The sequence below is a fragment of the Rhopalosiphum padi genome, chromosome 4 (genome assembly GCF_020882245.1).
Source record: "Rhopalosiphum padi isolate XX-2018 chromosome 4, ASM2088224v1, whole genome shotgun sequence".
Taxonomy (NCBI): Eukaryota; Metazoa; Arthropoda; class Insecta; order Hemiptera; family Aphididae; genus Rhopalosiphum; species Rhopalosiphum padi.
This window is the reverse complement of record NC_083600.1, coordinates 21,214,271-21,239,193: the sequence shown is the minus strand read 5'-3', so window position 1 is coordinate 21,239,193 and position 24,923 is coordinate 21,214,271. Positions and strand designations below refer to the sequence as shown.

Genomic DNA, 24,923 nt, shown 5'->3' with positions numbered 1-24,923 from the left:
TTATGCTTAACTTTAGATAATGATTGTTGTTTTAGTATACGTATAAATTAACTATATTTAAAAATTTAACAATTATTTTTATTTATATTAAGTTACAAAATGTATTTATATTTTATAGCCAACAATTTAAGATGGTGTTTTTATATTTTAATAAATTTATATTATATTTAACTACACGAGTACAATAATGTGAACTGATTGAATGATTTAAATTTAATAAATTGCAATTTTATGTATTTTTATATATTTACTAATTTAGATACATAAACATTATAAACTATATTTAATTATTATTAGTCAACCAACGTATTATCTTATCAATTCCCTTTCCACAATCCACAACCAATTTTGACTAAACAAATGAAAAAATATTATAATAAAGGTGGATATATATATCCACCATGATTATAATATAACAGATAACGATAAAACGTTCTATAAACGTATCCGAGCAACGAAGCAACTAAATCTATGTTTAATTATATTTTATAATTATAAAACTAAAATTGTGTAATATATAATAACAATAATTCACGCGGCACGCATCAGTAAATTGTATGTAACGGTGATCACAAAACAGAAATTTCTGAAAAGTAAAATATCCTCTGACTAATAATAGCCTTCGAAATGTCGACTGTTCAAGTCAAGTCATCTATTATAATATTAATTGCGTTGTGTTTAAGTATACGTCAGTGCCGCAACTACACCAATTTGGGCCCGTGTGCAAATAAAATTAATCCCCCCCCCTGTCTTGAAAATTAATTTTTCCAAATTTGAAAACATACTTTGGAATTTTGAATTTTTACTCATACAAATATAAACAAAAATAAGGTTAACATAAGGAAAACACATACAGGTATGTATTTACAAATAAATAAATGTAATAATTTGTAACCTTTTTTTATTAATTTTAAATATAAATAATTATCAAGTAACAATTTAATTGAACACACTATACATAAGCATTAACAGCCAATTAAAAAATTGAAAAAAAAAATACATTACTCACTTTAAAAAATTCTTTTTTCTTGCCTTTTTGTTGGCAAAATTGTCAATTATATTTTCTATGTTAATATCATTTGTTTGTTGTCTTTCAATATTAAGCAAAGCTATACTTGAAAGTCTCTCTTGACCGATGGAGTTTCGTAAGTAATTTTTGATAAGTTTAAGCTTTGAAAAGGATCTCTCAACTCATACTATATAGGCCGGTCAAAATACGCGTTCCTTCGCATGACGCGCTTTAATCAATTGCAACCAAACTATTTTTAATTTCGGTTATACGGGCCGCAAAAGAAACGTTAATATACGATAACGTTGTGTTGTACAAGACAAAATCGATCTATTGTTCAATAATTATTAATTATTATTATATTATTATAACAAAATCTTTTTATTTTTTTCTTTCTACATACTTTTCAATTTTTATCATTGGGCCCCCCATTATAGGTTGGGGCCCTGGGCCCGTGTGTTTGACACACGCAACACACCCGGTTATTGCGGCACTGGTATACGTATAGGTTGGTATATAAAATGTAGAGCATAGCTATGAATTATTGGAATTTTTATATAAATTAAATTTCCCGTTTGTATCACATATAAAATAAACATGTTTTTATCTGTATTATAATTAATAATTATACTATGTAATTAAAGGTATAATATTATGTAAACAATATTAACCGTTTGATGACTTAAGTAATAATATTGTTCCTAATCAAAAATTTAAAAAAAATTGAATATTTATCAAATTAATATAATATGACAAAATGTTTTAAATAATAGTTTTTACAACCTTTATTTGTCTATTTTCAATAGATACCTATAATATTATTAAATGATTACCTAATATACCTTATATTATATAATCTTGATGTATTTCTTTTTTTAATATATGTGTCTGTCTCATACTCTCATCACATTTAAATGTTATTAAAAAACCTCAGTATTCCTTTACAGCTATTTTAGAATACTTTTTGGTAGCAAATAATTTAGTTGGTACTTTGGGGAGTTATAAGTAAAAAATGCCAGTATTTTACAAAATAATTGGGAAAATCTAATATGAAATAACGAGAATACCTATAATATGCAATATCAGTTTTCGGAGAAATCGATTTTTATAATATGATTATAATTTTAAAATAAACATGCTTAAAGGCTGAATTTTTATCAAATATTTATGATAGAAATTTTAGACATAATGTAACTTTTAAAATGTTTGACTCTTTTGTTTTTTTACAATATTAATTTTTTTTAATTTTTAATTTTTAAATACATTTTTTTAGAATATTTAATAAAAATTTAGGTTACATAATATAAATTCGAAACAAAATACCACACAATATTATTATTTTTATAGCAATTTAAAAATATTGGAAATACATAAACATAAACATAAGCACAATTTTTTATAAGCGTTTTAAGAATTTTCAATTCTAATAACTACAGCTTGAACATATTATACAAGGTCTCTCATATACGATTTATTTTCAGAAAACTAAAAATTTAATGATAATATATAACTAATCATACGATTTGTTTTTGACAAAAACTAATTCAACTTACCATATAAGATATAACTAATAGAAAAAAATACATCACCACTCATAATCATTTATCATAATATGCAATAATTTAACATTGGATTCAAATTTATCAAATTCATTAAAGTAACCCTCACATTGACTAGATACACTCATCACTTTATTTACAGCAAAGTGATTTTCCTAGTTTTTTCTAAGTTATTTTTCTATAAATAAAGTTGATAAAAATATTTCCTACTTTCCTAGTCAATTATAGCCTTATAGGTATATTAAAGATTCTATACATGGTCCCTTATAAGTTTTAAGAAAGAATTATAATTATTTAAAAATATCAAAAGCATATTAGAACAATTTTTTACAGCCATTTCAAATTCACATTTTTATAAAATTGGTACATATTAAATTTTTTTTGAAAAATCCAACAATCTGTACATTTTTTGTTTAATAAACCAAAAAGATAGATTATTTAATGGACACTGGACAGACATATGGTTTGACTGAAGAGACCATTAAAAAATGGAATTTCCGCTCAAGATATAAATTATAATTTATTAAATAATAACAATAATATATTTAAACGTGTGTTGGTTTCTTTTTCACTACATCTACTCGTAATAGATACCGCAACCGGCCTACCGCGAACCATCCATCAACAGACAACTCCGCCGTGATAGCATCGTATTATTGTATAACGTTACGATGATTTTAGAAAAATGTAGCTCAATATACCGTATTAAATACTAATATTACCATAGTAATATAAATTTATTTTGTATTTATTATAAAATATATATTGACTAATATTTGTATTTATTTTGATGCATAGCTATTATTTATCAACATATTATTCAACCATTGCAAAAATATTAGTACTGTTAAAATGTAACTATATATTTACAAAAATAGATGAATTATTATACCATCATTTTTAAAATCAAACTTAATATAAATTATTAGTTATTTATCTTTTTTTAGATATACCTACATAACTATTACTATATTTAAAATTGGCAATAATAACTCATTCATTTCACTTTTCATTTCTAAAAAAACACTACGCTTTTAGTTTTTAAAATTATTTTATTATGACATTCTGTAAGTAAAAATATGTTGGCGAAACTCCAAACATATATCATAGTTCAAAATGTTGTATTCATCAAATATTTCAAAATAAATAATTCATTTGAAATTTTATTTCATATAGATTTCTTATGAGAGTTGTAACACTCGAAACAAGACCATCATAATTTAGTGAAAATGTTACCAACATTACTTTAATATAGTAATTAAACTATGGTCTTTAATAGTTAAATTTAAATAATAATACTGCAATATTATACATTAAAAATATTAAATAAAACATGAGTACATTTACATATATTATTACATCTATTATAGGTACTTAAACTATTTGATATTTAATATTATGACATCAAAGTCCGTTTCCGAAAATGGTACTGCGAGTAATTACTCATTAATTTAATCTCATAAAATAATAGTTAATTAAAAAATTAACAGCACGATATTTAAGTAACCGCTTTAATTTTTTATTAGCAATTTTTACCAATTGATAACACAATCACCATAACAAATATGTGCCAACAAGATGCATATATTATTTTACTGCTAAGTACTTTCACAATATATACAAAATAATATATTGTACAAGTGTACACCAGACCAGTAAATTTGAAAGTTCTAAATTTTATTTTAAGTATTATGTACCTAGCAACAACATTTAATATATATTTTATAACTGTAATATTATGTATTATATCTCCATTAAGACTTACTTAACAAAATAATAACTTAACGCTTTAACTAAAACAGAGCATTCATAATATAATACGTATACCAACCTAAAATAATTTAAATTCGAGATCTCAGATATTAAATATTTAAATGTAACGACAAATTAAAGGCGCGTAGATATTTGATATTTCCCAGTAGAACGCGTTTACAAAGTTAAACGAAGTTCACGGAGTGGTATTGTGTTAAAGTCTTTGTATATCTAACATTTATCATTTTGATGTGTATCTAATTATTTATTAAACGTAATAATAATGTATGACAAGTAATGCAAGACATAATGGGACAAAGATGGACAAAAATAATATAGTGTTTTCTTTTCGATTAGATCGTAAATTTGAAACTAATAGTAGTAATGTAAGATTTTAAATTACTATACATATTTACCATACGAAAATGTAAATAATCATATACACAAATATAATATTTAGTAATATCTAGGCTCTTGATATTATTAATATTCGTTATGTAATTTTAAGAGAGAATGTAGAAAAACTGTAGAAAATAATAATATTTTGCAACATACACGTGAATGAAATCATTTTATTTTTGTAACTAGTTAGGTATTCAAACGTTTACTAAGATTTAAATTACATAAAAAATAATAAAACCTATCTGTTAAGTTATACGATTAAAACGATAAATATTATTCCTTCTTTACTACTTGCGCAAATAATTAATTAGAAGTATTAATGTATTGTATTACATATTGTATACTAATAAATACGATATTAATATTACATCAAAAATAATGTCTCAAAAGTTATTTGTTGTAAATGTTAAAATAACAATACATAGTTTGTAAAAAATCATTCTTTGATCAAACTATTTACATAATGTGTGCCTTCATACATAAGTTAATGGTTATTGTTTATAAAAATCAATATATTTCAATCTTAAATAAAAAAAAGTTTTAAAAGAATAAAAGTTTTATTTTTATAACTGAATTGTTTTCGCTTTACAATGTTGTATTGTATTCTGTAGGCATTTTATTAAAGAAAAAGATTCAAAATCTTTTATCTTGGGGTAGTACCAGTATTGGAAATGTTCATGGTTGGTCGATTATTTTGAAAGCTATCGTAAAAAAAACTACAGAAAGGCTATAAAAAAAAAAACTGAAATGATGTACACAAAAGCAATAAATTATATGCGATTTGTACTGATTAATTTTACGGTAATACGATGATCAGTTTTAAGTTTAATAAATATTTTTTTCCAACTAATTGTAATATACACTTACAACTAAATACACGTATTAATTATTTTCTAATAGTTATAATGATATCATCAGTACAATTTATTTATATAATATTAAAGTTTCGAACAAAAATGCAATCAATAGTTTTTGCCATTGATAAATGTCAATGTTTGTTACATTCATAACTATAATTGTAAGAGTGAACGTCGATTGAAAACCAGTTATCGCAAAAAAAAACTGATAACTAAAGCCATAAATGTTCTTTTTGTAGTGTTTATAGTCAAAGTAGTAGGCGATTGCAATGCTGAAATAGCCCTAAAGCAAATTTGTATAAAATTACTTCACAGCGCAAAGAACTCGGTGATGTCCTATTTTCAGGTCACGGCATTCATATGGCTAAAGGGCCCCGCGGCTAAAACTAAACTCTTCACGAAAATTATTAATAATTAATGGAAACCATATGACCGTATGATCTAGAAGATACAAGAACAAACAACTTTTACCAAAAAAAAACAAATCAAAATCATAATATATAAAGCCATAAAGGTAGATTTGGGTATCAGTTATGTACACAACTGCTCCATAAAACACAAATACATACATCACATATTATTAAATTGTATATTATATTATATATCAATATGGTATCTTGTATAATGAGATGAACAATAAAAAATAATATTTAAACTGCAGATAATTTATAATATGTGTAATATAAACCTTAAAACTATGAAAAAAAAACATGATTGAATTGATTTACAACTAATTAAATGGTATACTGGAAAATATTATTAAATTAATATAATTGATAAATCTTACTAAGTTTCCTAATAATATTTTACAGAACATGTATATAATTACTAAAAATTCTTTATTTAATCATACTACGTATACTAAATATATATTCTAATTTATCAATGAGGGTTCTCATCGTAAATTATATCATAAACCAAAAAATAAGACCTACAAAATTTAAAACAGAAACGTAGTCATCTGAAGTGTGTCATTCTAGTTAATATATTTAAAGAATTATCAATTGAAATTTAATTTAATTGTATTTGTTAAGACATTTAGGTATCTATTTTTCTGTAACAATTTATAAATAGCACTTATATTATAAGCAAAAAATATCATATCAAATTAAATACATATGATTTATACTATAAAATAGCTCATAAGTCATAAGTATAACATCAATATTATTTTGTGAAGCATCTATATAATTCAGTTAAACTTACTACACAGTTTTACCTTACCTGTACCTTCTACCTAGGTTTTTAGCAAATTAATTTATTTTGTTCATGGTATACTTATAAGTTTTATTTATTTTTATTTTTATGTTAAAATTATGCCGCTCCATCGTTTTATAATATATCAATATCATCATTCTTCAGTCTTATGAAACAAAATTGTATTATTATTTTTAATATGAACATGAGTTTTAAATTTATAATTTTTGGTGGTTACCAACCAAGGCTGTAATACCGACTTTATTTTTATTTTTAAGGAGATAGATTGAATTTATTTATTTTCAAATTATAAATAAAATGTATAATTATAATTTATTTGTATGCACATTTTTAAAATGTACAGTTAAATTCATCAAAATATTACTCGGAGAAGTAGTGGGTTCGCCGATTTCCTGGATCCATACCCCAAGTATGGACTAGGTATGAAAAAGAGATCTTGAGACGCAATTCGTTTGCTGCAGCGTCGGTACTAATATACATATATTTCACTACAAGGTACTATTGCAAACATTAGGTTATAATTAACAAGGTGATATAACCTTAATTTAAAAAAAGCTGTATATTTATAACATGTAGAACAAGGTATATTGATCATGCTAACTAAATTAACGATGAAGTCAAGGAAAATCACTTATTTTCAAAACAAAAACTTATCAGCTTTAAGTATAAATGAATATATCATGAAGAACCTTATATTCAATTTTAAAGCTTAATGTTGAAAATTTTAAATTTTAAAGAATTTTGTCAACATTTAAACATTTTAAACTTCAAACGTTTATAAAACTGTTTATGTATATTAAATGATTATAAGAACGACTATTATGTAGAACTTTGTATTACATTTATAAGATTTTTGAACGAACTTGAGGTGTTTGATCAATACTAAAAAAATGCAAATATTTTGTTCTTAAATTGAAACCATCAAGACAAATCTATTTCATCAACATCTAATTTTGCATAGAAATTCCCATTTTTCTTTTATTTATTTATGTTAATACGACATCATGGTCAAAAAACTTGAAATGTAATGCAAGGTTCCCTAATATTTTTATTTACGTAATTTTTATTTATTTTTTTGACATTCAAATGACCATGTCCATTTGTCCATCTTGTAATTATTGATGTTTCAATACAAATTTAGACTTTTACTTTTTAATAACATTAATCAATATGCAATGCTCCATTTTTACTAGCTATGATCAAAAATAATAAACAAATACATGTTATTTAAAAATACTTAATATAAAAAAAATATGAAAATAATTATAATAATTACCTAATCATATATTTAGACACTTAGCAATACAAGTCCAAAATATTGTGTTATACTATTATATGATTATTACAAATTTCATGGTTTTTTAATATTCTACTTTTGATATAATATATTATGTTCATAAGTATTTAATAACTAACATTTCAAAATGCAATTAAATTATTAAATCATCATCTTGGATTATTGGGCAAAATGTAGTCTTTACGTTAATTTTCTATGATTACACTATAAACTAAAAAGGAAATTAATATATTACGTTATAGTACGTTTATATTATATAGTTTAAAATATATAATTAGAGTGAACACACAATAAATAATATATACATCACTGATTTTATAAATTTTCTTTTAGTCACACATTTCAGTTGCATAATATAAAATGCAACAACAACATTATGGCTTTAATTCGTACGTAAAATACACTAAAAACTGGATCGTAATTATTACCCATGATCAATAATTGTACTTTCCGTATATGCAATCGTGTATTCGTGTCTCATGTGTCGTGGGAGGGGCGTGGTTTTTAATCTACTTTTAAAAGTTAGAACATCTGGACAAACGGGTTTTTTTTTAATATAGCCTAATTGATTAAATAAATACATTTTATTTTACTCGATTTACAATATATAATATGGTACAGATATACTTAGCTACGTAAATAGATTAAAATGTAATAAATCCATTGCCTATAACGGCTATAACTCATAGTAAATACTTATATAATAATTTATTAAGTATTCTAATAGCACGTATACTAATATGTTAAATTATATATGCATATTAAATAGTGCTTATTTTAATATTATAACCCAAATAACTAATAATCATTATTTTATTGTTCCAATATATCATTTTTATAAAATATGCATTATTCATGCATACATTGTTTTATAGAACACACAAAAATAATGATCAAACAATATGTATTTGAATCAGTGGCTATGACAAAGGGATGATCAGAAGCGATCGCATCTGAGTTTTTTTAGTATTTGTGTAAATAAGGGTAATTGCCAAGGAATAATAATTTAGTACTAACAAGTATTTTGATATTTATTTTGATAGATAGTTAAAAATATTTCAGTACATTAAATTATTATTTAATTTATTGTTTTGGGTTTTTATAATATTAGACTATGGCTTCTTAACATATAGAGTTCACCACGCCACTGAATTTTGAATTATATACGCCTAATCCTAACTTATCAAAATTAGTAATATAACATACATATGTATTCCATAAAGGTACTCAAAATTCCTTATATTTTATGGAAACAAATAACCTATCATTTTTACTTTAACCCTTAATAAAATAAAGTATTTCATAATCTTATAATTTTTAAATTAATTTCATGTAAGCCAAGTATACAATTAAATTCGAACTTAAAGCGCTTATAGCTTCATATTTTAATTGCTATATTAAATTATGTTACAAATAGTATATAATATATATTTTATATCAACGTTTATTAGTAGTGTTTTTCTGTTGGTTCATAAAATTTTGAAAATTAAATATTAAGTTTCAAATTACACATGGAGACGTTTCAATTATTGTAAAAAATATTATTAGAGCTTCAATCTCATGCTCAAAGGAAAAAACGAAATATTTACACGATACTATAATTATGTATTACACAGGTCGTATGATTATATGTACCTAAGCAATACGTTTGTAGATCTCTTGGCGTATATAATAATAAGTTTAATAACTTTATATGTATAGGATTAAGAGTGCGAATAAGGAATATTACGAAACGAGGAAATTTGAGATATTTTTACAACACGATCGATTATCATTGTTACTGCAAACTACTGCAGTAATGTAATACGGACGATTATCGTAATAATTATTATTATTATCATAACCGTTTTAAAGAGGATGAAAAAATCAACGAAACAATAGTTCACGAGATTTTTTTAGCAGTATAATACGTATACGATATACACCTCAACATAATAATGTGTGTACATAAATCTTACGCCGTAAAAAAAAAACCCGTTTCATCGGTGTATTATTATTATTATTATACAACTGTATCGGACCTAATGCCCAAGTAATATAATATACCTACATAATATTATTATATACCTGTTGGCCATTACGAGAGGTAACCCGTGCGTGATCTCGTTGGCCTGTCCGCCGTCTCCGGTGGTGAGGGAAACAGCGAAGTATACCGAGTGAGTCGTTGCATAACACGGCGCATAATATAGGCACACACATGCAAGCGTTATGATAATATTATATCTATACTGGACATCTGCAGTGCGCGGGTCAACCCTTCTAGGCAATACCTACACTACTCTTCAAACAAACAATAATAATAACCCGGTCCCGTCCTAGTCCGTCTGAGCAGCATGTACATGAAATGTACTGCGCGCTCCCATGGGTGGGTAGGTGATGGTTAGGTGTACCACTGGCTACCTATATATAATCGTGCGTGATTAGAACGTGACAACTTGTACGCCAGTAATCGTGAACGAGAACGCATCCGATCGGGTCTATAATATATTATAATATATTAAATTTTATCTACGTGACTCCACAACCAACTGAAAAAATGAAAACCTCAGTGAGTACCTATACATCTATTTATTATTTTTCGCGATCTTTGAAATGTATTAACAAGCTTTATCTACAACGACTACAACCGTCTAAGAAATTGTAAATTTGTAACACTATAATTAAATTTTTTTTGGTCAGTTGGCCATGACAGCCGGGTTTTATCCGTATTTTCTTATTATAAGCTTAAATTCGTTTGTGGATTTATTGACGTTAAAATTTATTCGTTCATAATTTAATGTACCTTTATTATTAATATTTAAGGTTGCTATTCTTTTGACCATTATCTCGATGGCTGCTGCAACTCCTCTGTTCTTCGGACCAAAACATCAGTAAGTAAAATATCTATTGGCTATTACATTTTATTTAATTAGAAATTATTTTCAAACAACAATTAATATCTATCAATGGATTTCACAGAGCATATTTATTGTTTAACTTTTAACTTGGAAGTTTTTTATCATACAATATTTTGAAAAAACGAGTAAAAAACTTTTAGATACATTATATATTTAAGACTAGGTAATTGAAATATATTGAACTACTTTAATACTGTTTGTATCAATATAGTATATAGGTACCTAAAAACACATACAAACATACAATATACACATAATTATCATGAATTGTGATATTTACATTTTTGCTTTTGAAATTAGACAAGTATTGAAGTCTAGTTATACTATTTTATAAAAGAAAGATAAATTATTTGATCGGTATATATTATATTTATATACTTACATCTGAAACGTATATTATGTCCTTTATTGTAACTTTTGTGCTTTGAATCAACAATAATATTATTTTTCATTTTTATGTAAAAAAAGCTGAAATCATATACTTTAATATTACACAAATATCTTAAATTTCCATTACTTTCTTATGAGTTTAAAAATATATAAATAGGAGACCGTAGAAATAATGAGCTTTTACAATGTTTGCGGAAATTTCATAAGAAAATATTTTACTTCTTACAGTCTTACATCAATTTTTTATCGTAAAATCGTGACGATTCTATACACAATATACATACAATTTTATTTTAAAAAAAGTCGCATAATATCATCAGACATCAATCATGGTTTATTACCAATTTTATAAACTATCATGAATATGTACAGTAATAAATTATTTAGGTGCACACATAACCTTTCTACTTTCTAGATCATACTATAAAAGTATAAAATATATTATATTAAATTATTTTGTATTAAAATTTAAATCCCTATATAACTTATAACGTCTATGTTAATAAATCAATTAAGATTTATTTATAAACATTTGTTTCATCAAGCATTTAACCATTGTATATGATTTTTAGCGAACACCACGTTATCCACGTACCATACCACGTACACAAAGTACCAGTTTACATCAAAGAGCCCGTATACATTCAGAAGCCCGTCTATATATACAAGACAGTCGATCATCACGATCATCACTACCACCATGATGACCACTACGACCATCACGATGATCATTATGACAGCCATTGGTATTGATAAGACTAAAAATAATAACTTTTTTTAAGTTAAAAATGTTTAAAAATTCAAGACCTGCAATTTATTTTTGTAATATATTTATAATATAAGTCGTGAACCGTAAACTTAAATCTCCTTTTTACCATGTAAAATAATATCTATTGTTATTGTTTCTCACAATTTACCTCATTGTTTTGTTTAGTTTATTCAATGTAGTTCTTAAATTGTTTTTTTTTCTGCTTGACACAAAAACCATTTTGTTTTAATTTCATTATTGGCTATTGTGTCTTATTAAAAAAAAATAAATTAAACATATTAAATATAACGTTGTATTTTCCTGAACTACTACAAAATTATTTCCATTGATAAAAATACAAAGGTACAACATTTATAAAATACTATTATATATTATACAAACTACAAATATGTTTAATATTGATATAATTACCAAATGCTAGAAGCACTCGTTTTAGATCATCACTATATAAATTTATCGCTGGATAGATATATTGTATAAATAATATTGGTTAGGATTTGGACCACAGTGATCATTGCGAAATCAATTGCCCGAGGTAGGAACTGGTGCCAATATTTTTAAACGTAAGTTCGTATAGCAACATTGACACATTGTCATCCAGTTTGTCATTTCTTTCCAAATTTATTCCGCGGTCATTATCTAAACTTGCCATTCGTCCTGGTTTAACGACATGTCCCGGTGTTCTGACCGGTTATTCAGTTTGTCCCGGCTGATATTGAAACTGACTGATGATCTGTAAAATTAATTTTGGTTTAACTTTTAATGAATTTTACAAACCAATGAAAAAATATAAAGCTCTATAATAAAAACTGAAAAGTATCTATCTTAATATGTGTAAGCAAATATAAATATTATACTATTTATACTTACCTACTAGTTAAATTGAATAACTATAATGTTTATAAAATATACTAATAATAATGTATTAATATATCTTTATATTAGCTAATAAATATTTAGATAAAAAAGGATATACACTTATTTCCATGTATAAGCATTAAAAAAAGTATAAAAATAATATGTCCCGGTTAGAAGAATGATGTTTAGTTTATTCAATACATTGTGAAATGCAAACATTAAAATATTTTCTTGTATACTTACGTACACGCAAGTTAATTGTGAACAAATATTTTCAAAACTTAGAATTTTTAAAACTAAAATTAAATGATTTTCTTTTAAAAGCCAACAATATCATTTGACATTTAACTCGTCTGTTTGTTGAAGAACATTTCATCAAATTTATAAACGAAGATGAAATCATTAATAAGTTAGGATTTTCCTGCAATTATAAATTTATAGAACCAATTATTACGATAGATAATAACTTAGATATAATTTATTTAACTAATGTTTATTGAACTTTTTTTATTTTCGGCAATAATATTATTATATAGTATATTATTTTCTATTAAATGTGTACCTATACATCATAAAAAAAATGTATATAATAAGCTTTAAACATTGGTATCTGTTGTAGATTATATTTATTTTTAATTTAAATAGGTAATATAAATTTATCGCGATGTATTAAAAGGTAGTATATTGTTTTAAACGTTTATAATAGGCGTCGAGGCTCATTAAAAATACTTATTCAAAGACCCAGTCATGAGCCATGCCGACATTGACTAGCGTAATAGGATATAGAATAAGTGGCATAGAACAGTTAGAAACTTAGAACCTTAGATCTATTGCCAGTTGCCACAAATCCTTCTATCCCATAACAGTAAAATAACCATACATATATATTTATATTATATTATTATAATATAAGCAATAAACATGTATAACATGTTAGAAATAAACCAGCGTGATTAGTGAATACCATCAGATTAGGTTGTAGAATATAGATATTATAATGATATTATGTTAATGTAAATTATCGGAAAAGCACGTCATATGACTATATGGTTATCGCGTTATTACATAAGTTTAAATAATATAATTTATTTTTAAATGACAGTGACTAAGGAGGTATAAGTGTATAACTGGTATGAAGGAAAAACCTTAGCGGTAATCAAATTAGAGGGATGGTAGTATTTCAATATTTTAGAATGTCGACCACAATATTATTAGTGCTACCTAGTTGCTATACATAACACATTGCCACTGATCACCTATATTGCTATATTCTGTGGTATCAAGTATTATAGTAATATGTAATAATATATTGCGCCATTTCTTTATCACAGTGTATATTATAGGTAGCTAACTAGTTAGTAAGTAGGTATACATTATTAAATTATATTAAATTACACCATAAATAACACGTATACCAAATACATATGCAGGCAACACTAATTAATTCAAAAATGTATTGTTTCTTTCTAACCGTTAAATCATAATAATCGTCGCTTTTAAAAAGGTAAATACATTAATATTAATAATTATAAGTAATAATTTATAACCGGGTATAAAATAGCCGTGCGCACGTGCTTGTTGGTAGAGTTGTTTTTCTATACCGGTGATAAGCTGATGAGCGATAAGAGATGATTAAAATTAAAATTAAATTACTTGTTCTTTTCTAAGTGTTAAAAATAAATTAAATTCTTATATAGTCATAGGTAAGCTACCAAGATTGGCAAGATTAATATTCTGTTCTAATTTTGATGTCCATACTCCATTTTATCAATTAATTTTGAAATAATTACTCGTCTATATATGTACAACTTTTAAGTACTACATTAATACACTAATTAATAACACATCAAAACAGACTAAATATCAGTTTTGAAATCGTAATAGTTACTACATCAAATGTTTAATTACCTATTATTTTCTTTATTTTTCTTTAATAAACTTTTTTTTTAGCATTTCATTTTGATTAGAATGCTTAAATCTTTGAGGAATAAACGTTCTTTGACCGATAAAATTGGTTCTAACAAAGTTGAAAATAATGCACAAGTTGCCAAAAAAAGAAAACATTTGACAATAAAATCTGATATTAATGAAAAACCTACAAATTCTGATTGGATGCCACCAAATTGGGAAAATACATTGAATAATATAAGAAAAATGCGTAAAGAAATTGTTGCACCTGTAGACAACATGGGATGTGACCAAGCTGCAGACCTAAATGAATCACCGGAAGTATGAACACATAATTTATACTAAATATTATTTTCTACTTATTTTATTGAAGTGAAATAATTAAAAAAGATTAAAGACCTGTAATGTGTAGATGACATTTTTGTTGAGTTTGATGTCAAATATCTTAGTTATTGAGTTATTCGGTATTCCATTTAATTTTTTTAATAATTATTTATAATATTAATTTTATAAATATTTTTAATATGTTTACATGTTGTAATTATCAATTCTGTAGGTGATTAGGTATCATGTACTAATCTCATTGATGTTATCGAGTCAAACAAAAGATGAAGTTAATTTTGCAGCCATGCAACGTTTGAAACAGCATGGCCTGACTGTTGATAATATTTTAGAAATTTCAGACAAAAATTTGGGAGAACTTATTTATCCTGTTGGATTTTGGAAGGTGATATTTTGAATATTTCTCTCTATATAATTTAAAATTTGTTAATTTATGTTATTGTCATCAAAATAAATTATGTTAATATTTATTTTATTTTTTATTAGAGGAAAGTTGAGTATATTAAGCGTACAACTCGCATATTAAAAGACACATATAATGGTGATATACCAAGCACAATAAAAGATCTATGTCAGTTGCCTGGCGTAGGACCTAAAATGGCTCATCTCTGTATGAGTTGTGCCTGGAATGAAGTTACTGGAATTGGTATGGTGTAACCTTTATATTATTATGTTTATTTAAAAGTCACATTAAATTTAACATTGTTTTTAAATTTTTCAGGTGTAGATACTCATGTACACAGAATAAGTAATCGCTTGGGATGGGTTAAGAAAACTACCAAGACACCAGAAAATACACGTATTGAATTAGAATCTTGGTTACCTAAAGATCTTTGGCGTGAAGTTAATCACATGTTAGTTGGATTTGGGCAGACTATATGCAGACCTGTAGGTCCTCGTTGTACCTCTTGTTTAAACAAAACAACTTGTCCTTCTGCTGTATTAAATAGCCCATCAAAAAAAAAGGATTAAATATTTATTAATTATTGTCCTATTTTAAGTATTATTAAAATCTCATTGTTATTATCTATTTTTTTTTTATTAATTATCATGATTTACTAATAATTTTTTATAAAAAAGCATATTTTTTTCACTCATTTTATAACAAATGTTTTCATTAATATATTACCTTCTAAATGTTATATTTGCGTTAATTGATGAATGATAATTATGTTGAAATTATATTTTTAAAAATATGTTTGTTTTTCTACTATTTACTTAATAGTTATTTGTTATTGTAGTTTGTAATTTCTATTATATACTCATTTAAAGAATTACAAAAAGTAATAAACAATAAATATTCAAAATAAAATATACCTACTATAACAATTTTATAAATAAATAAAAAGTTAAAACATTTACATAATTATTATTAATATTTTTTATTATCATTTTTAAATTTTCTTTATAAACATCACATTACACACTATATAGTCCGAGTAATACACTATAAATTATAATCCACCACAAACAACATCAAGCCAACTTAACTATTGTTATCTTTAATAATATCATTGGTTGTATAACATTAATACAGAGATATTTATTTATAATTATTATAAAATACAAAGATAAAATTTAAAAAGTTGTTGAAAATAAAAAATAATATTAAAATCATACCTAATTCATAATAATGCCCCACATATCCCAACTATAGTAAAACTAAAAAAACATTTGTAAACAGCAAGTATACTTATATCAGTAAAATATGATTTTCTTTTTAAACTTTATGGTTTCAGTATGAACTACTTATATAATTATATGGAAGCTTGTATTAAATTTTAAAAGTTTAGATTTAGAAAGAAAAGTTTTAATGAATTTATAACTACAAAAAAGCTTCCAATTTTTTTGCAATTTTGACAAATGTTGTAAAAACAACTTCAAATCCATATGAAAAATTGTTGACTGTATTTTTTAATATTTATTTATAAATTTAAGAGTAACTTATATGGGAGTTTGTATTAAACTTTTAAGAATTTTAATCAAGTGAATAATTTTTAATCGGCTTTATTTTATTGATAATTTTTTTTTAATTTCTCGGCCTTTGAATAGCTAAAAAAATATTTAAAATATTTAAAATTTTTATCATAATAAAAATAAAAATATAAAAATTAGGTGAATATTTCAAGTATCTAAAGCTCAATTTTGAAATATACAACAAAATATCATAAATTGTTTGCAGATAAATAATTAAATTACGGGTGAACATTGAATGTCATAAAAATAAACAATCAATTTGACAATTAAAAAAACAATTTTTTTATGTGCAAGTTGAAAAACTTTTAAAGAACCTTGTATTAAATTTTCAAATCTTAGGTATAAAAACAACAATTTTATTAATTCCAAAATAATTATTTTAATTTTCTCAATTTTTAGACAAAATTCTAACTTTAAACATTTATAAAAGAAATTTGTGTATAGATTTTCAATATTTTTTAATTGAAATGTTAATAACTGAGGAGCTTTGAATTAAATTTTCAAGTGTGTTTACATAGCAACATAATTTGTTATCCAACATCAATAAGAAAACAAGCTAGAAAACATATTTTTATCATATTATAAAAATAATTATACAAACATTTGAAACATTAGGTCTTAGGTGAACATTGCATAAATCTACGGTTATTCTTATAATAACGTTTTTGAGTTGCATCAAAAAAAAAAAAATCGATTTTGTCGAAAATTAGAGTTACCGACGTAAAATTTTCTGTATTTATATATAAATATATTTATCTTTATTTTTCCCGATTATAAAAAGAAAGTACTGAGAATTTTTTATTTTTGAGTCTTTTGACCCCCTCAAACTTTGAGGGGTCAAAGTACCAACTAGACCCAATTTGTTACCAGAAACCAACTCTTTGAAAATCGATTGTTACTAGAAAGTGACAGACATTCAATTCCATATTATATCATTAGAAACCTAGTAAAAACAATTGTATTTGTATTGAAATGTTAACAGAATATCAGTTCTACAACCACGCTATAACAAGTTACAATTTAACATTTTGGTACATCTTCTGTTAATACTTTAATAGTTTAATAGTGTAATGATTTGCGCCAAAGCCATCATATCCTTTAATAAAATAATTATAATAATTGTTAGCCATTAAGGATAAGAATAAGTTACAAATATTGAATAGGACAAAATGTCAAAATATAACGATAAAATATTACACACAAACGTACTACGTAAACACATACACAATATTAGATAACATATTACATATAAGGAGCCCAGTTTTCAGTCACGGCCCCAGACGCGTTATTGTATTTTTGTACAGACGATCAAAGGCGAGTGTAAAAGAATACACAGTTCGTCTATGCAGTAAGACGTAGTTAGTTAATTATAAACGTTTGTAATAATAATTTAAAATACGTATATTGATGTGTGTTAATAAGTTAAATAAAATTAATAGTAGTGAATCAAAGAAAAAAGTCTTATTACTTTAAAATACAAATCACCTCATCTTATATCTCAGACGCTAACCACGTTTTCAACAGGCAACTAGGCAAGTTGCTACAAAGTATAAGTATCGGAGAGGTAATATTATTACATTATAATAAGTAATTGATTTAAAGACCCCGGTAAATTTAGTGGCTTTTCAATCATTACAATAGAATCAAACTGATTTTTAATTTTAATATTATTGTATTGTAGATTTGTAGCTGCCTGCTGTACTACATGGCCAGGATCGTCAATTAAAGATATATCTTTGATCGTGTTATCATGGCGCACGTGCATCGATTGTATGATAGCATGATAAATTCTGTGGTGATACAATGATAGTGATAATGATGAATGATAATTGACTAAAACATGACAAGTGTTGATTGTTGAAGTGTGAGATTTTAATTTTTAGTAATCTGAGAAGTGAGGAGGCGGACCCGGCTTCAACGCTTTCAACTTTTCAAGTATGAATAATTAATTTTTTCGAACTTTTATTATATATTTATGTTATGTATAATGCTTAAAATATAATTTAATTATTAAAAAATATATATAATATAACTATTTTCATATTTTAAAACTTATAGTTAGGTAATTATAACTTATCTCTATCTACTCAATTATTAATTGTTATACAGCTACATCAAACTTGACATATTGTCATTGTGGATATTTCATCTAAATAATTTATTGTTTAATCAAATCAAGTCCTTATAAACAGTATCCAATAGAACTTAACAATAAAGGAGCAACAAGTTGGTGGCTTGGGAAATTAAACCATCCAAATATTTTTGTTGCTCTTTTTAATATAATGTATTTAATATCAAATAATATTCACAAATAATATTTTTTTTTAATTTGACTTATAATTGGCGGCTAAGAATAATTGGTATAAAGAGTAGTATGAACTACGAAGTATTCATTATGATAATACATTTTAAAATTATATCAAATTACTTGGTCTAGATCGAAAAAATAATAAACATTGGTGGATATTTAATTATAAGTTACTTATTTCTATATTTATGATATATATTTATATACTGCTTAATATTATAGGTACCTACATAATAAAAAAAAAACCAATATCAAATTATTAACATTTTTTATAATTGTAATAACTAGTTATAAGTGTAACCAATCAATTACCTTTTTTTTTTTAACTATAGGTTAACCAATTTTTATGATCAATATTGATCATGCATATATGTGATATATGTAACAATGGTTTTAGTCTCAGAAAAAATTTAAAAAGGCACATGGAGAATGTACATAAGACAACTTTAGCTTCTACTTCAAAGCATAGCATTGCTACCTCTACTACCTCTAAAGAATCCAAACACAAATGTCCTTTATGTCAACTTGCATTTGTTGAAAGAAGTTCACTTAGACGACATGAACGGATAAAACATAAAGTCAACATCACGGCTCCCTTAAGAATCAAAAAGTGAGTATATTGAAGGTATACTTTGTTTTTATACCATTTAAGGCCGGCCATTAAAATAATACATTGTTTGAATTATTCTTTCTGAAAGATAGTTATCTGGTTACCATTACAATTTCTTAATATTTATTAAGCGTCTATTAATATTTGTATGTTTAATAATAATACTATATAAGGTTATAATTAAAACAATAATTTATTTTATTTTCAGATCTAATAATTGCATAACATTTGAGCCCAGCAATTTAGAAGATTATCCATTACTGAAGGTATTATTAATTTTTAATACATAATATGATAAAACAATATTTTAAATTTTTAAATATTTTAATATAATTAATATAAATGCTATTATTTAAAAGAACATTATACCAACATGTGTTGTGACTTGTTACCTTTAATGTTAGTCTATCATCAAATTAAAAATAGAAAAAAATAGTGTAAGAGAATACTTATATTTACAATATCTACTATAAACTGTAGACCAGGGGTCCCCAATTAATATTTTTGAAGGGCCACATTAAGGATCTAAAAGTTTTTCACGGGCCATCAAAATTCTAAGTACATATTTAAATTATTTAAAAACCAATAATATTTAACAAAAATAATAATTTACAATAATCCTTAGATAATATTCTTAGCTTTAAATTTAATAATAGGTAAATTACTTTATGTTTTACTTATCAAAATTTAAAATCAAACTATACACTTCAAGTTTTATTTAGTTTGGTTTGAAAATTTAACATTTTATAATATCATTTGAAATATTATAAACATGGTATTATATTAATGGTATATCAATAATATTTATTTCTAGAAATTAGTACCTGTAGATTATGTTTACAAAGTGATATGCATACAACATTTTGAAAATGACGGTTTGAGATCAACATTTGAGATTGCTGATTGTGCTGTGGATGTATTTTTTGTGTGGTTTTCAGAATTAGAACAAAAATCTAAGGTTACCTACAGAGTTAAATCGTTCACTAAGTCACCAAGCTCAAAAATTATATTTAATGTAAATATTTAACAACATATTAAATTATTTAATATTTATTTTTTAAATATATGATTATTTTCAGAAAGTATATAGATGTATTCATAATACATTTCCCAATAAGTATCGAAACCCTCATCCAAAGCACACAGGATGCCTAGCCACATTAACTGTAAGAATAAAAAAATGCAGTGAAGCTTTGTAAGTGTTAACTTATAAATTAAACAAGAAATTTAAATTTAATTACTTTTTGTAATTATTTTTAGATCTGTTAAAAATACAATGGCTGATAATAATGTAATAATGATCCCTCTTAAAGCAATTGTGACACTCTATCATCATCATAACCATATGCTGGTAGAAAATGAGAAACTAAAAAAAATACAAAAAATACAGTGTGAAGATACTTCCATGAAGATTCACGCAGCAGAAAACAAATTAAATAAAATACATTTTGATAAGTGTAACAGTCCACAGCAAAATACAACATTAAGTAATTCTCAAGTATTTATCAAAAGTAATAAAATCAATACTTGTACAATGGAACCGGTTAAAAAGCTTGTAATTGATGATAATGAAATAATAGAGTCTATTGAAAATGATAATTTTGAATCTTCTGAAGAATATGATAAATACATTTTAGTTGAAAATGTACATACACAAAATTTGTTACGTGATAATAATGAGAGTGAATTAGACCAATTAATGTCTGATTATGATACAGTTACTAAAAGAATTTTGCAACAATTTGCATCAAACCCTGATTATTTTAAGTCTGCAATTAAACGCTACACTTTATTAATGAAAAATAGTTTGACTTCTAAAGAGTCTTTATTAAATACATTGCATTCATTTGGAGAACAATTGAAAGAAAAAACTGAATAATATTCAAATGTTCAAATTGTTTGAAAAATGTTAATATTGTGGACCATTGTAAGTTTTAACCTACTATTTTAAACTTATAAATAATAGTAATATTTGGCAAATTAACTTAAAAAAATATGTTTGTACCAAGAGTTAAAAACTATTTATTAATATAAAACATTTAAATAATTTTATCAATTTAGATACAATATTTAGGTTTAATTTTTCCTCGATTAACTATTGTCATTGATTTTTTTAATACTGTATGATATCAATTTATTAATTATTATTAATTTTATTTCATTATTAAAAAATCTTATCAATTTGAAAAAGATTAATTATAGTATTAATAATTATCTTCAAAATTTTATTAGTACATTTCTTTTGTAAAATACATTTATATAAATACGATACTACTTAACTTGTAAATTATAACAAAATAGTTATTATTATTTATTACTAATTACTATTACAAATAGGTATTATACAACTACTCTTTAATAATTTTAGCAAATGGTTGTCAATAATTTACTATGTTTAAAATTTCATATTATTAATATATATTATTCTTTTTTTTTAAAGGTGGTCTATATTTATGGATCAATTTAATTTTATAAGATTTATTGAAAAAGAAACAAACATAATATGTTGCGTTTAGGATTGGTATGGTCATATCGTATGTACCAAATAACCAAATAGACGTTTCAATTTAAATGAATGCTGTGTTATACTGTAAGTATTAACTGTTATATTATATACATACTTAAATTATTGAACATTTTGATACAGTTATTTTATACTTTTTTATGACTTTATTAAAAACAAAAATGTAGAATTTTGTTATTTTTCAATGAAAAATTAAATGTTTCTCGTATCGTAAATACCTAAATAGTAAATTGTAACCAGGACACAGCAGCCGACTGCTGAGCGATCACCGTTTTAAAATAATTGTATACATCGATTTTGGCGCGAAAGGCGACAGTGGATAAAAAAAAACGCGGTAATATCATGTTGGCAACGATGCACACACGGACGTCACCCAATCGCCGCGTCCGTTATTCTCGCCAATCGCGTCGACTGTTAGACACTCTATTGGCCAATCAGCAACTCCGTTACTGTCACCCGTCCTCCGCTGCCTTGATCAATGACGTAGATCTCTCCACCACAAACAAACCGTCGCCATTGTCTAATCGCTAGTGCAGTTCATTGTCGTGTTGTGGTTTGTCTCCGCTCTCTAACGTCGTCCGTTCACGTTCATCTTTTTCCAGTCGTTCATTTTATCTTTCCAGTCACCTTTTACGCGTAGTAAGTACCTAAGACTGCAAAACTTTGCGATCCCTTCGTAAACTCCTTAGCGCTCGCTATAATGCAATGTCCGTCGGGCCGTCACGACTTCTTTTTGGTCCGCAACAAGCCCAGCCAGGTTTTTGGCGCTCGTCTTCCTATCCCCCTTCCACCTTGAGTGTTGCCGATTTAATGTTTGATTGCAGATTTGATTGATTTTCGAACTTGTTTCAGTTAAACCATGGCTCGTACAAAGCAGACCGCTCGTAAATCTACCGGAGGTAAAGCTCCCCGTAAACAGTTGGCCACCAAAGCCGCCCGCAAAAGTGCACCCTCCACAGGTGGAGTGAAGAAACCTCATCGTTATCGTCCCGGTACTGTCGCTCTTCGTGAGATCCGTCGTTACCAAAAGTCCACTGAGTTGCTGATCCGTAAGTTGCCGTTCCAGCGTTTGGTCAGAGAAATTGCCCAGGATTTCAAAACAGATTTGCGTTTCCAAAGTGCAGCCATTGGAGCTTTACAAGTAATATTATTTTATAAGTCTTGTTGATATCATAGGTTAATTATAGCTTAATTATCTATATTTTTTTATTTATTTCAATAAATTCTATTTTGGTGTTAATTAATTTTGTGTAGTTAACAATTAGAATTATGAATTATGTATGTGATGCCTACTATTTTACTGAAAGATATTGCCAATATCACTAACCATATTTAATACAATACATTTTCTAATATCCAAATTATAATTATTTCAGGAAGCCAGTGAAGCATACTTGGTCGGTTTGTTTGAAGACACCAATTTATGCGCTATCCATGCCAAACGTGTCACCATTATGCCTAAAGATATTCAGTTGGCTAGACGTATTCGTGGTGAAAGAGCCTAATTCATCCATTACATTCCTCTCAAGTGTATTTTTTTTCGTTTGACAATTTTCCTGGGTTATCTTTATACATATACATTTTTTTTTTCAAAAAAAAAATTAATAATAACTAGCTATTACTATCAATGTGTGTGTGTGTGTAATATTAATTTGTAGGAAACCTTAATTTTTTTTTATACATATTTAATTATAAGCTAATGTTCATTTAAAGAGACAATTGTTTTGAACGGCGGGTAGCAGCATTTTATATTATTTATCTTTATATTACATATAGTAAATATCATTGTTCAAGTCGTTCAAAAAAATTTTTTTTTTCATACCTATATTATTTATTTAATACACTGAATAAATAGGCAACTAAGTAAATTATATGTAATAATTCATTAATCATACAATTTAAACAATAGTAAATTATAATACGCTATTAATGTTTTAATTGTATCAAATAATTCTGTTGCTTTAAAATTTAGTTTTTAAAATATAAGACTATTTTTTTTTCTATTTGTGGTTATGTTCTTTTCTATTTGAATTGTCTATCCATATATTATACATAAAAGCACAACATAATATTCATTTCAAATAAATGACATGAATTAATACATATAATTTCAGGTTTACATATTTTTATAAATTATATTATTCCTTAAATCTTCCACATATGTTGCTATTTGCTATAATATTATTGTAAAACATTAGATTATCTTGTTCTAAGCAGAGTATACACTTGATATGTTTTATGCGTTA

At 25.3% G+C, this 24,923-nt stretch overlaps 4 protein-coding genes across 7 annotated transcripts; all 4 read left to right on the top strand.

Moving 5' to 3' along the window:
* The first annotated feature begins 10,483 nt into the window (after positions 1 to 10,483).
* On the top strand, positions 10,484 to 12,438 carry LOC132928377 (uncharacterized protein DDB_G0272718-like). The gene is made up of 3 exons (XM_060992995.1): positions 10,484 to 10,642; positions 10,897 to 10,964; positions 11,954 to 12,438. Exons 1-3 carry the CDS (start codon positions 10,631 to 10,633, stop codon positions 12,132 to 12,134), a joined length of 261 nt encoding a protein of 86 aa, XP_060848978.1. The 5' UTR covers positions 10,484 to 10,630; the 3' UTR covers positions 12,135 to 12,438.
* Positions 12,439 to 14,376: 1,938 nt separating this feature from the next.
* Positions 14,377 to 16,400, top strand: LOC132928375 (endonuclease III-like protein 1). 4 transcript variants are annotated; one of them, XM_060992990.1, is made up of 5 exons: positions 14,377 to 14,512; positions 14,959 to 15,237; positions 15,473 to 15,643; positions 15,745 to 15,904; positions 15,980 to 16,400. In XM_060992990.1, exons 2-5 carry the CDS (start codon positions 14,977 to 14,979, stop codon positions 16,228 to 16,230), a joined length of 843 nt encoding a protein of 280 aa, XP_060848973.1. In that variant the 5' UTR covers positions 14,377 to 14,512; positions 14,959 to 14,976; the 3' UTR covers positions 16,231 to 16,400. The 4 variants fall into 4 exon arrangements, with proteins under 4 accessions (XP_060848973.1, XP_060848972.1, XP_060848975.1 ...); XM_060992989.1 differs by lacking the exon at positions 14,377 to 14,512 and adding an exon at positions 14,610 to 14,711; XM_060992992.1 differs by lacking the exon at positions 14,377 to 14,512 and adding an exon at positions 14,731 to 14,885.
* Positions 16,401 to 18,531: 2,131 nt separating this feature from the next.
* Positions 18,532 to 23,056, top strand: LOC132928374 (uncharacterized). Its single transcript, XM_060992988.1, has 9 exons — positions 18,532 to 18,799; positions 18,917 to 19,170; positions 19,876 to 20,153; positions 20,362 to 20,419; positions 20,968 to 21,168; positions 21,233 to 21,348; positions 21,414 to 22,080; positions 22,594 to 22,743; positions 22,918 to 23,056. Exons 3-7 carry the CDS (start codon positions 19,906 to 19,908, stop codon positions 22,030 to 22,032), a joined length of 1,242 nt encoding a protein of 413 aa, XP_060848971.1. The 5' UTR covers positions 18,532 to 18,799; positions 18,917 to 19,170; positions 19,876 to 19,905; the 3' UTR covers positions 22,033 to 22,080; positions 22,594 to 22,743; positions 22,918 to 23,056.
* Positions 23,057 to 23,160: 104 nt separating this feature from the next.
* Positions 23,161 to 24,680, top strand: LOC132928376 (histone H3.3A). The gene is made up of 3 exons (XM_060992994.1): positions 23,161 to 23,316; positions 23,530 to 23,818; positions 24,054 to 24,680. Exons 2-3 carry the CDS (start codon positions 23,537 to 23,539, stop codon positions 24,180 to 24,182), a joined length of 411 nt encoding a protein of 136 aa, XP_060848977.1. The 5' UTR covers positions 23,161 to 23,316; positions 23,530 to 23,536; the 3' UTR covers positions 24,183 to 24,680.
* The last annotated feature ends 243 nt before the right edge of the window (positions 24,681 to 24,923 follow it).

Excerpts from the sequence above, each read along its gene's own strand:
- LOC132928377 (XM_060992995.1), top strand. Across the intron at positions 10,965-11,953 it reads TTCTTCGGACCAAAACATCA|CGAACACCACGTTATCCACG; the intron begins GTAAGTAAAATA and ends TATGATTTTTAG.
- LOC132928375 (XM_060992990.1), top strand. The coding sequence starts at position 14,977 with ATGCTTAAATCTTTGAGGAATAAACGTTCTTTGACCGATAAAATTGGT. Across the intron at positions 15,238-15,472 it reads ACCTAAATGAATCACCGGAA|GTGATTAGGTATCATGTACT; the intron begins GTATGAACACAT and ends TCAATTCTGTAG. Across the intron at positions 15,644-15,744 it reads ATCCTGTTGGATTTTGGAAG|AGGAAAGTTGAGTATATTAA; the intron begins GTGATATTTTGA and ends ATTTTTTATTAG.
- LOC132928374 (XM_060992988.1), top strand. The coding sequence starts at position 19,906 with ATGCATATATGTGATATATGTAACAATGGTTTTAGTCTCAGAAAAAAT. Across the intron at positions 20,154-20,361 it reads GCTCCCTTAAGAATCAAAAA|ATCTAATAATTGCATAACAT; the intron begins GTGAGTATATTG and ends TTTTATTTTCAG. Across the intron at positions 20,420-20,967 it reads AAGATTATCCATTACTGAAG|AAATTAGTACCTGTAGATTA; the intron begins GTATTATTAATT and ends ATTTATTTCTAG.
- LOC132928376 (XM_060992994.1), top strand. The coding sequence starts at position 23,537 with ATGGCTCGTACAAAGCAGACCGCTCGTAAATCTACCGGAGGTAAAGCT. Across the intron at positions 23,819-24,053 it reads CAGCCATTGGAGCTTTACAA|GAAGCCAGTGAAGCATACTT; the intron begins GTAATATTATTT and ends TAATTATTTCAG.